We start from the raw sequence: 13,008 nt of genomic DNA on the forward strand, positions 1-13,008 counted from the left end.
AAAATCTCAAGCCCTGAGCTCCTGCAGGTGGCTATGAACTGGGAGGAAATGCCCTCCCTTTGACTGCTGTTTTACTAAATAACTCATTCTATAGCAGACAGTTATAATCTCTTCAATGACACCCCTCTTAGTAAATTATGCAGTCATATAGCCTTAGGGTGTATGCAGCTGAATTTCCTACCTGATCTACTTTTACCTGAAGATCGGTAATTAACCAATTGTTGATTTAAAAAAATTATAACAGATCTGTTAAAGAAACAGATATAGAATGTCTCAGGTGTGTGCATGAAACATGAGGTACTTCCCTTATAAATGTAACCCTTCTGCCCGTCAGAGTTGGCAGCAACAAGGGCCGGGTTCAATATCTAGGGGTTCCATTCCAATAACACAATGCAAACCGGCTCAAGCCCCCACCCAGTGACTTGGGACAAATATATACCACCCCCGCTGGGCGCCTCCAAGAGGCAATACTTCCCCTCTCGCAAGCACACAGTCTGAGTGTAGCAAAAGTCTTTTAATAACAGAGAGAAACAATGTGGCATTATGTTGGGGAAACATCACCAACAGGATTCATAACACAACCCATGAGCAAAAAAAAAACCCACCCCAGGCAAATTGGGGCATGCCCTTTTCCCTTTGGTTCTTGAGTCCAGCAACCCCAAATCACCCAAAGTCCCAAAAGTCCAATGCCCCAAAAGTCTCTGTCCCTGGTCAGGGCAGCCCCAGAGTTCGAAAGTTTATCTGCGGAGCTTTACCTCCCAACCGGGGTGGAAATGGGACGGAGGTAAGAGGCACCTTACGTGATCTGAAGCTGACCGCCCCATAGCTCCATAGCGGCGCTCCGCTCCGCCAGCCGCCCCACGAACTCCTTCGCTCAGCTGCGCTCCGCTCCGCCAGCCGCCCCACGAACTCCTTTGCTCAGCTGCGCTCCGCTCCGCCAGCCGCCCCACGAACTCCTTCGCTCAGCTGCGCTCCGCTCCGCCAGCCGCCCCACGAACTCCTTCGCTCAGCTGCGCTCCGCTCCGCCAGCCGCCCCATGAACTCCTTCACTCAGCTCCACGGCCCACAAGCAGCTCCTGCCATCCACACACTGCTCCGCGTCGAACTGCTTCACCAGCCGTCCCGCAAACTGCTCCATAATATATCTTCAGGCTCCCCCACTACTTAACACAACACTCAGTGATTTCAGCTCTTAGGTGAATTCAGCTTATAGTAGGGGAGCCCCAGTGCTGGTGCACTGTCAGCCCAAAGTGAGCTCAGCAGCCTATAACTAGACTTCTAATGAAATCAAAATTAGCTCTGATATTCCACAGTGGAGAGAGGAGGAAGTGCAATCAGCATGTAAGGCCCTCACCAAGGGGCCCATGCCACCAAGTATTAATACTTGTCCCCAGCCTCTCCCCGTTCACACAGTTTTGGAACCCATGACCCTTGCCTAGCGAGTGCTACTTAGTTGATGGTGAATCCCTCCATCATAACAAAAGGCCACGTACAGTTCCAAGCACAGTTCCCATAATCAGGGTAATAACAATTTATTCTTCCTGCCCCAATAACAGAGACACTGGGGATCCCACAGCAGCCAAAGTGACCATTTGGGCAGCTATGGTCTCATTCTAGGCGTGGTGGGTGTGCCTATGCAAATGAGATCGGCCCCTGAAGTTCTTTTCCACAACTTGCCACACCTCACCACCAGATGTCAGGGTGGAGCTCATCCTGACACTGCTTACATAAAGGTAAAATAGGTTCCAAAATGTTCAGATACTCAGGGGAGCTGGTTCTCGTCTCTAACTTGGGCAAATTACTCCATTGAAGTCACTGAATGAACTGAAGACAGACTGCTGTAAAACAGGTGCAACTGGGATCAGATTCAAACCTTTGGAGTAATTGAAACAATGTATAAATAATTAAAATCTTTCATGTAAACTGGCTTGGATTGGAGGAAGATGCTGGAGTGCCATTTTCTTTAGTTCCCCTAGATTGACCATAAATTAAGCAAACTGGATGGTTGTCCTGGGAACCAGTATCCCATGCAGCATTCCCTGCTAACACAGAGACAAGTACTCAAAATGTTAATATTAAGGACACTAGTACAAGTCAATAAATCAGACTTTATGGTGCTAGTAGTTAGAATGATTAAATGGGAGAGGAAAACGTAATTACAATATAAAACACTTTTTATATGTAAACGCAATGGACTGTGTTTATGAGAGAAGTTCAAGACTACTACATAAGCATTCTGTATATAGTGGGCAGGCTTGGTCTTGTAGTTGAAACACAGAACAGGGATTTAGAAGATCTGGGTTATATTCCTAGCTCTGCTAGACTTGCTATGGAATTTGAACAAATTGCTTCATCTCTTGTCTCTGTTTCCCATCTGTAAAATGGGAACAATAACACTTTCCTCCTTCACAGGGGTTTTGTGAGGTTAAAGTCAGCAATGTTTGCCAAGCACTTTGAGACTGTAGATAAACATACAAAGTATTAATGGTGACTCTGATTGAAGAAGGGCATGAAATACTGGGCAGCTTATCTGATGCAAGAAGTCTGCTAGTTGTTGGGCTGAACCATTGACGGTTATGTCAGAGTTTTATTCTGATCTTATTCTAATGTCATTTTTATCACCCTTCTTCTTTTTTTCCTCATTCCAGTCACTCCTTCCTTTGCATCATTTTAACAGCAATGAGAGCCAGTAAGCAAATTTCTTTGGAGTTGTGGCCAAGCATCTCCATAATTACAGGACTTGGCTGGTTTATTGTAGCTGACTCCCATGCAAAGGAGAAAAGTTTCACTTTCCTGATGCTTTGTCTCCACTAGCTATAGGGACAGACTCTGAAGTTTTCTCAAGGGTGTGAAACTTGAATATCGCATAACGCGGAACTTAGCAAAATACTACTGTAACACAACAACAAACCCTGAATTTCTTATAGTGGGAGATGGTGCAGCCTAGTGGATAGAGGGCTGGGTTAGGACTTCAGAAACTTCAGTTCTGTTCCCTGCTCTGTCACTGGGTAATCTTGGGTAAGTCACTTTGCTCCCATGTGCCTCAGTTTTCCCTCTGTAAGTGGGGGTAATGACATTTATGCCCTTTTGTAAAGTGCTTTGAAACCTACTGATGAAAAGCATAAAAAGAGCTAGGTACTATTTCAGACAGAGAGGAAATACATGCGGATGTGGTATGATTGGTATTAGCATGGCCATATGATTCAAAAACAGTGAAGCAACATGGGATTATCTGCATTACTCACAAACAAGTGGCAGTGAAGCCTTTATATTGCACCAGCATTTACATGGGTAACCATACAGTAAATATTTGAGAGTTTTTAGAAATGTTGATTAATACTGCTTTTTTATTTCTCTGCTCTAGAGCCAGCCTTTCGATGTGCCACAAGTCCAACTGTAAAGGACTCATGCCATGTGAAGGAGAGGAAAAAACTGACAAATATTTTAGATACCTCTGAAGATTATCAAAAATAGCTTTTCTATGCATAGTAATGTCATGACTTAGAAGATCCCTTGATATCATACCTTAAGGCTAAAAGAGGGATTCCTGTCTCTCTGAGGAGATTTTTTTTTCCCCCCCTTCACTTCCAGCCCTGATGGGCCATATGGTATCAGTCCTTAAACCTGTCACTGGTCTAGGATGATATATCGTCACCACGGGCCTCAGGATAGTATTTGAAGAGTGGGGTAGGATAGAAGGAAACATGTATCTGGCAGGGCTTTTATTTTTAAATAAGAAAAAGTGGAAGCCGTTTGAAATTACTAAGAGGTTTGGATAGTTAGAAATAATCCTGGGCAAGGGGGAGGGTAAAGAGAAGTGGTCAAACTGTGAGTGAGGTGCATGATACACACAGTTTGCTACATAGCCATCTCCCTGCTTTGCGTAACTGAAAAAAATAGTTATCAGACAAAAACAAAGCTGTACACGCATGCACCCACAAAGCTAAGTACTATGAATTAATTTCCATGTATTATGATCCTTTACAGCAACATGATCAGCAAAATTAAACCTTAAAAAAATAAAAACTAACAAATTGAACGCTGGTAGAAGTAAGTCTTTGAACTTTAGATATAAAGTAACTAATGGTTTCAGGCACACACACATCCCTTCGTAGAGCATTTTCCACCTAAGCAGGGTGAATGTACAACATATGAAATTTGGAATACCAGGAAAAAGGGAAAATCAATAACTTAAATTCATAATGGCATATATAATAAGGAACATAATGTGCTTGACAGAATCAATTTTAACACATAATTTGCGTGAAAGATTTAGATTAGCCCTTACACTTTTTCTTTCCTAGTGGCAGAAGTGAGCTGTAGCTCAAGAAAGCTTATGCTCAAATAAATTTGTTAGTCTCTAAGGTGCCACAGGTCCTCCTTTTCTTTTTGAGAAAACTCTGAGAATACTTTCAGTCTCATCATTAACAGAAGTGACGAGATTTCATAATGCTTAGTTTTAAATAATCAAGCCTGTAATCCTGAGAGACCTTCAAGAAGCGCAAACACACAAAAAGTATGTTACTCCAGAATAATGTCACCAGTATATTTAGCACGAAACTGAAGATGGTATTTTTAATAGCAAGCACTACAAATCATAGCTGGATTTAACTTGTGTGTAGTCTGCAAATTTATTTTCAAAATCCTGACCCAAGACTAATTATTTTATTACTTCACTCATTGAGTGCCCATTAGTAAAGTACACTGGTTTTATTCATGTTATTTTATATGAAGTAATATGGGCAGGAAGACACTGTATTCATGAGATGAATCATTTTTCCATAGGTTTCAGAGTAGCAGCCGTGTTAGTCTGTATCCACAAAAAGAAAAGGAGTACTTGTGGCACCTTAGAGACTAACAAATTTATTTGGAAAGGAAGATGATGTCTGTCTGTATCTGTACGAGTTTTTTCATGAAGTTGATCGATTACCACTCCATACGGCTAAATTCAGTGCCTTGCATAATGACAGGTTTCAGAGTAGCAGCCGTGTTAGTCTGTATCTGTATTTTTCCATAGGAATCCTGGAAACGTTGCAGAGTGGGGATGGGGCGGAAACAGACTATCTTGAATCTTACAGCAAATTTAAAAAAAGCAAGGTTTAATTAATTCAGAAAAGGAAATAGATCTACTGGTTTAGGTTTAGCTGATGCCTTTGCTTGTTTGTTACTCTGCAAACCCTAATACGTTTCACAGGTAGGATATGACTACATTCACTTTTTCCCACTGTTGCCAAAACAAACTTATTTTTAAAAATGTTCATTGAAATTATTTTCCGTACAATATCATTAGTCTTTTTTTCTAATAGAAATTTACAGTGGTATGATCTAAGAAAAAATATAATAGCATACAAATACAAGGCCATGTGTTCTTTGTGTGGTGGGAAAACCCACTAGAAATGAAAAAAGTATGCAGAGATGCTGCAGGGTTCACCTTATGGAGTTTTCTCCATATGCTCCCTTCAAGATAGAAGGGTTCAGGCAATCATATAGAGGTTGAGGCTCGCTGGGGAAATGTAGGTTCCATTATGTCAGCGTATAGGGCAGTTCAGGATGGTTCATAAGGGATTGCCCCTCTTCTGCATCTGTGCCCTAGCAACTCCACATGTATACACAAAGCCATGAAAAGTGGGCTTATTACTGTAGTCTTTACTTCACCTCAAACTACCATAAGGATGTCTGCTTCTAAATCCTCTGGTAGTCGAGGGAAACATGCTGTCTAAAAAAGCACCTTCTCCCTGCCTCTACCTTCTACCATCCTCATACATCTGCTCTCAGACCCACAGATCCCCAGCTGCTCCTGTGGGATCTAAGGAAGAGACCTTTGGGGGATTATGCTACAGAAGCACTATTTACCCCAATTTTTGCAGGTTATGTGTCTGTTCCATCCCATACCTGTCAACCTGAACATGGTAGAGCTGTGTGGAGAAATCAAAATCCTGAGTGAAACAGAATTTCTATTTTGAAATACAGTTTCATCCCTATTTGGAAAAAAACCTCAACATTTTGGAATTCTCATTGAAAGAGAATGGAGCCCTGCCTCTGGGGCAGTCTATTTGGCAGGGCTGCCCCAGACCTGTGGAAGCTGGAAGCCCTTGGTTCCCTAACTCTGAGGCAATCCACGTGGCAGACTGCTAAAGAGCCCAGCAGGCAAGCTGGAGGGAAACCAGGCAGTTTCCAGAGGAACTTAATCAACATGGAATTGTCATCACAAAATGTTTCAATTTCAATGAATTGGCAAATTCTGATGAAAAAAATCTTTCATCAGAATTTTTTTGACCAGTTGTAGTTGAAGGTTCCAAAATCTTGAGATTCTATGCAAATGAATCAATGCTCAAATTTGCATCTTTGATTAATACACATTGCCTTATTTACAAAAATGATAGATATCCTAATTGTCAGGCAGAAATTCTGATAAGGAGGAAGCATGGACCAAGCTTTAGAAACATGGGAGTTGCTGTGCTCCTGGGTGCTCCTGGCATTGCCCTGGGTTGATGCCCAGATGGCTCCTTGATGCTCTGGCCTAGTTTCTCCTTGTCCTGGACTGGGTGAAGCACTGTGGTTAGGTTGCTGGATCCCCTGGGCCTGACTGCAGCGTTTTCTGAACTGAGTGAGTGGGTATGGCTGGGCTGTTGGCCCCTAGCTAGGTGTCCTTCTCTGACAGCTCTCTGCCACTTGCTCCCCGGTTGAAGGGAGGGGTTCTGACTGTGGTTGCTGTTTCCTGGCTATTGTTCGCAGGCCCTATGGCCAAGAAGAAATTATTAACATGTATTCTATGTCACTCTAGACATAGCTCTGAGTCTGTGGCCGTGTGACTTGGGGGGACCATACTGTGTCTCTATGGTTACAGTCTATATTCTATTCTGTATAGGTTTGTATATGGTACTCATTACTGTAGCAGCTGAGCACCTTCCAGAAGTAAGCAATGCAATTAACATCTGTCACATGTTTGTCCTCCTGACTGGGGTCTCTTTGCTCCCAGAGGACATCTACAGTGGCCCTAACCATATAGATGGAGCCTAGAGTATTTCTGCAACTCTCCAAGTCAGGAGATGGCAAGATCAGTGCAGAAAGCAGCTACAAACCAAAGTTAGAACAGACGTGCTTCCTTCCATTGGCTAGTGTGGAGTGCAGCATGGAAAGCAGGGGGAAGAAGGGAAAGAGAAAGAAGGATAAAGAATCTAACCTGCTATCTCCTGTCAATCTCCCCATTATAACAAACTAAATAAGAACATATTCTTTAACCCTATTCCAGTGTTTTGATCACATTATTTCTTTTTATTTTGAGCACTCTATACCACTTTCTCAACACCTGCAGCCTGTGAGAGTTGATCTATATTGTCTGCACTGGAGGGGAAGCATCCTTCCAGTGTTGCAATATTATTTGCCTTGCAGTTTTTAGTTCTATTGGTAACTCTTTTGTTGTCACAAGACATATTTACTGTGTTTGAAATATTGTTCACTACACGTACGACAGGAACAGATTGTGTATGTAATTCAGTGTTTTCGTGACTTTTATTTGTAATTGTCCCACCAAGATCCCTGTCTCTTTTGCACACTTCATCTGTAACCCCACATTTCTAAGCTATGAGCAGTATAATGTCAGGGAGGCCCAGTACAGTATATTTGAAGCTAGATTGGGCTTTGGCTCCATCAGAATTCCTTCCCTGTGTTAACAGGCACTAAGAAAGACTGCAGCATGCTTCACACTCCATATCCCCAGCCAGCTCTGATGGCCTGGGGATCAAGTCCTGGCCCTGCCCTTCTCTATCCTTTCAGGTAACTGGACTTAGAGCAGGTGCCCAAAAGGTAGAGGTCCTTTGTACCTTCTTCCCACCCCTGCATCTGAACAAGGGTTGGCTAAAGTCTGGCCCACAATGTTTCCTCCCAGCTTTCACCCCTTTCCCCAACCCTGGGAGGTTGCTTGCTGCTTTTACTTACAGGCACACACACCCTCCCTACCTCCCTCCCTCTACTGGGGAGGGAGGGAGGGACAACAAGCTTGCAAACTCATGTGGGTCTGAGTAGGGAGCTCAGCCTCTGTTGAATCCTGGTCTGGAGCATCAGATGCTGGATCTGGAGCCCGAACTGTGCTTTGTTCAGAGTTACAGGCATTTCAGTGTTACGGACAACCTCTATTCCTGAGGTGTCTAACTCTCAGGTTCTACTGTATTTGCACTTGATATTAAGCTAAGTGTTTGGCTTCGTATGTGCTTGGCTTCTACAATTGCTGATGCAGTACAGCACACAAATAATTTAGTATATGCAAGGTTAAGTCTGCCTACTTATGCCTTGAATGCTGATAGCTTTCCATCCTAGAAAGGGTCTATATTTCAGCAACTTTTCTTCTTAAAATGAAAAAAATGTAATGAAAATGTTTGTAATAAATCTTACGGCCACAGTTAAGCTGTCTGGTAAATTTTAGAGGATTAAGTTTCGCTTGCCACACCATGTTCATAAAAAGATTATAAATTACAGGAGTTCCCTGAATTGTACTTGCTTACATATATCACACAAATTCATTCATTTTTCCTTCTTTTCTCTTGCAGGCAAAAATTGGATCAGGAAAACTTATGGGACCAAAAGGTGTTTCTGTGGATCGTAATGGGCACATCATCGTTGTGGACAACAAAGCATGTTGTGTATTTATCTTCCAGCCAAATGGAAAAATAGTAACCAGGTTTGGTAGCCGAGGAAATGGGGACAAGCAGTTTGCAGGTACACTTGACGGTAATATGTAAATCCCCTTTTCTTGCCTCTTCTGCTCACATTTGCATGATGTTTGAGCATGTTGAAGACGCTAGATATGAATTCTTTTTCCTTGTCATTTAAAAAATGGATGGGAAGAAAAGCCAAAGTGTGATCTTCAGCTTTCAGGAGCAGCACCAGGAAAAGGAAGGGTCTTTGTCTGAGACTTTTTTCTTAAACCTGGACGTTGTTCAGAAATTCATTGTGCTAATTTTCTTAGTTGGTGCTACATTCTAGGAACTTCGGTCATCTTAGTCTTTTTTCAAAATGAAAATCCATCTTTGAAAGACAGCTCTGAAATATTACTTTTACACCTTGTTAGGTTCACATTTTAATATACTACTCTGCAGTTAGCTTAATCAGTCAGGAAGATTAAAACATTTGTTCTTCACCAATAATTGTAACCAGTTCTTATTAGCCTACCCTCTTTGCCTGGTTATGTTTCTGGCTAATGACCTGGGGAAGATAGATCATAATAGGCATTTGATGAATGCCTTGTAATGTCTGCACTCAACTGCTGATAATAACTAATGCTTGTACAGCACTTTACAATCATCAAAGAACCATGCAACTATTAACTAATCCTATGTAGATAAATGAGTAAATTTTTTCCCCTTCTTGACACCTTTGAAAATGGGCATAGAGACTTTAAGTGCAAATTTAGGCATGGACAATCATGTGAGAGGAAATGGCTACGTTAGGAAAATTGCTAGTTACATGTCTAATTGGCCATTTGCACATGCCATTATGTTTGCACATATAATTGTGAAAATTAGGCATGCACTTTTGTGCATACCTGACTTGACTTGTCTAGATCATTTTGCAGGTGTTCGGTCACTTTGGATAATGTCCCCAATGTTAGTCTGGAGCTCTGATAAGTGTGCAGAAAGGGAGGAATACGGCCTTAAATTGTACACTGTTATAATATTGTCAAAATTTACCTTTCTAGTAGAGTAAGTAGCTGAATGTGTTTTGGCTTTATTAGATTCCCTATTCTAATAGTGCTTTAGGGTACACTTAGAACTGTGCATATTATTCACTGGAATTTTGGCTCTAGCTCTGCTAAATATTAAGTGTTACTAAAAATTTCTGGATATGCTGTTTTCCTTTCTTTTTAAAACTTGTAGGTATGAATTCCTGAGTACAGCTGAACAAGTAATCTCTAACAATTTATTTAATCAATTTACATTCTCTTTCTGCTGGTGGAATACCCATAGCAGATCACAAGTTACTTGAATTCAGTCCTTATTTGAATTTATGCATTGCATATATTTTCACATTTACTTTATGAATTGATCACAAAACTGGAACTTTGTATTGTGTTGACTTGTTGTAATTACTTAAGTAGCATGGCACTGAGATCTTCTAGCCCAAATATTTGTGTATTTTGGATTTAACAAATTGGTTTCTGCCAAAACTTGCATGTGCAGTTTTGATATATGGAGCTGGGTGAAAAATGCATTTTTTTCCTGATGATGATCACATATTTAAGTGAATTTGCTTTACTTATGATAACATCAGTTTTGTGTTTGTTCTAAAACTTGATGACTCAAACGTTTGTGAAAAGCGAACACAAAGTATGTAGGTGATTACATTTAAAAATGTGTATGAATATTTCAGAAACCTTGCTGCATTCTATCCCTGAACATTAGTGTCCTTACGTACCAGTGCTGGTTAATGAGTGATTGATTATTATACGGGGTTATAATCTGTGTGTAACTGGGAGGGCATTAGGCATTACTGATAGGTAACCATAACAGATGAGTGGATGGATGAGAGAACATATGCCAATTTTAAAAAAATGTACCATCTTACTTGGAAAATGGAATGAAAAGATTCTAAATTTTAAATTGTTGTTCCCTCCCACTTGACTAGTGATTGCTCTGAAGTCAGCCTTAATTTTTTAAAGAATGCAATGGATTTTTGTCATAACTTAAACCATTAAGTAAAAATCCTTACTTTTGAAGTTTAATTCTTCTTATTATTTTATTTATTTTCCCTCTTCTGTATTGCAGGTCCGCATTTTGCAGCTGTAAACAGCAACAATGAAATAATTGTTACAGATTTCCATAATCATTCTGTCAAGGTACTGTCAATTAATGCCATGTTGCTATTCTGGCAGTTCATATTATCTTTCCTCCTAAACTAAAAAAAAATTAAGCCCTGTTGTAATATAATTAAGTTGTTGGTCCAAGGTCTAATTCATAAAGTTGGATAAGAAAGAAGGGCTTCATTAAGGACTGGGAATCCAGAGATTTAACAAGTAATTTCTTAATGTAGGTACAGTTGATTTCTTGGATTGGGGTAATTTTTTATTTTTTTTCCAATGAAATACAAGTTGTAACTCAGATATTCAAAAAAAAAAATCGAATGTGTTTGTTGTTTTGCCCTCCTGTCAAATAGTGTCTTATATATTGTATTCTGTTTATTGTTTTGTGAAAGATTTTTTTCCCCTTCCTTTAGGTATTCTCAATATATGTTTCCCTCACTTCTGGATTAAAACTAGTATAACAAAGAATAGTAAAAGGAGACCACATGTTAAATGTATATCTACATTGTCATAGATACATAGGTTTTAAAACTGGAGGGACTATTTGTGCCCATCTTATCTTAGCCCCTGCATAACACAAACCATAGAATTTCACTCAGTAATTCCTGCATTGAGCAGGATTGGTCACTGGGTTGGTGATGTCTTTTGCAGCCCTAAGAAGAGTCCTGCTTCATGACTGGTTGAAAAGTCCTATGACAAGTCATTATGTTTCTGTTGCCTCAGGTTAGTAATATTATAGGGCAGGAACGATGGTTACCATTCAGGTAGCATATCAGATAGGTGTATGCTGGTGGGAGGCCACTGAGTTTGGAAGAAGTTATTACTCGCCTGCATAATTTTTTTTTTTCTGGACTTCAAGCTTCCTCTCCAATTTGGAATGCTACTTTTTCCCTTCTCTTCCGCAAAAAACATAAACCAAACACACCCCACCACTCCCACACACCCAAAAAGAATGCTGCTATGATTCAAGAAATTCGTAGAGGTGTGCAATTAAATATATTGGTTGAAATCTTGACTCCAGCGAAGTCAATGGAAGTTTTGACATTGACTTTTAATGCGGCTGGGATTTCACTTCCTGTTCTGCTGAATATCAAGATTTAGTTGTCTTGATCAATATTCACATTGTAGAGCTACAAATCTTAACATTTACTTCCAAAAATGTTACTGATTATTGTCACATGAATAATAAAATGTACTGTAATTTACTATCTTTAACCTGGTACTAAATCTCTAGCTTTTGAATTGTGACCTTCCATACGGTTTTTTTGGAATTTGAGAGGCAATAGCAACTCATGTGGTTTGGATTACAACAGAAAAAGCAAGAGCACTGCAGGAGCCATAAAGCAGATTAGTTACATGGCTCAGCAGCAGGAGGGCTCTGATTTGATGAATTATACCTTCACCAGCATGGTTTACTGCAGTAATAGGAGTGATTGCAGAGACCTTCAGAAACTAAGGGCAGTTTACAAGACACGCAAGCCAGTCAAAAGAGAAGTAAGAAAATATGGCATCTAATTCATTAAATATGAATTTAAAATGTGCACATTACTGTCTTCCTTATTAGATTGAAGAGTTCCCATTGGGCCCTGATGTGATTCAGTACATCATAATAATTGTTTGTTCTACCTTGATGGTTTTAAAACTAAATTTGAAAAACTGACCCTTTTTATTCTTTTTTTATCTATATAATTGTCAACATTTTGGAAAGTTCTGTGCATTCTGGTGATATTTAAGTTATTTTCTTCTTAAAAGGTGAGAGGAACAGCAGAGATCAAATCCCTAAAATTCACCTTCTGCACCTGAAACCCTCCACTAGCATCCCCTCACCCCCAACCACCACTCATCCTCTCAATTATCTCCCCTGTTCTTCACCAGAAATAGATAAACACATATCTCTGCCTCTTTTCCTCTTACCATCAATTGATTTCTCCCCCTCCCTTCCTCCCTCCACTTTTTTTATTATTATTATTTAAACTTCAGGAGTCAACCTTACATATTAATTCATCTCCACCCCCATGAATTTTTCTCTTGCCACCTGTCTAATGAGGCAAGTCTCTTGTCCAACTTTTTTTCTTCCATTCCTCTCCGCCATCTTTTCTGACTACAGATTTATTTATTTATTAGCTCCCCGTACTAGTTAAGCACCTCATTTGCAGACGGGCTGGTTTCTTTCTGCACTTAGCTGGTCTGCTTTCTTTCTTGCATTCCCTCAC

At 40.3% G+C, this 13,008-nt stretch overlaps 1 protein-coding gene across 16 annotated transcripts in view; it reads left to right on the forward strand.

The window, feature by feature from the left end:
* The window catches only part of TRIM2 (tripartite motif containing 2), a 128,185-nt gene that overhangs the window by 107,485 nt on the left and 7,692 nt on the right, over window positions 1–13,008 (forward strand). For 13 of the 16 annotated variants that reach the window (XM_078852492.1, XM_073341388.2, XM_073341380.2 and 10 more), the window contains 2 exons: window positions 8,547–8,727; window positions 10,761–10,831. In XM_078852492.1, the coding sequence (XP_078708618.1) occupies window positions 8,547–8,727; window positions 10,761–10,831 (252 nt within the window). Of the gene's footprint in view, window positions 1–8,546; window positions 8,728–10,760; window positions 10,832–11,446; window positions 11,519–13,008 lie in introns of all 16 variants that reach the window. The other 3 variants (XR_012158601.1, XR_012158602.1, XM_073341390.2) reach the window with 3 other exon arrangements.

Source organism: Lepidochelys kempii, chromosome 4, assembly GCF_965140285.1.
Source record: "Lepidochelys kempii isolate rLepKem1 chromosome 4, rLepKem1.hap1, whole genome shotgun sequence".
NCBI classification, from domain to species: domain Eukaryota; kingdom Metazoa; phylum Chordata; order Testudines; family Cheloniidae; genus Lepidochelys; species Lepidochelys kempii.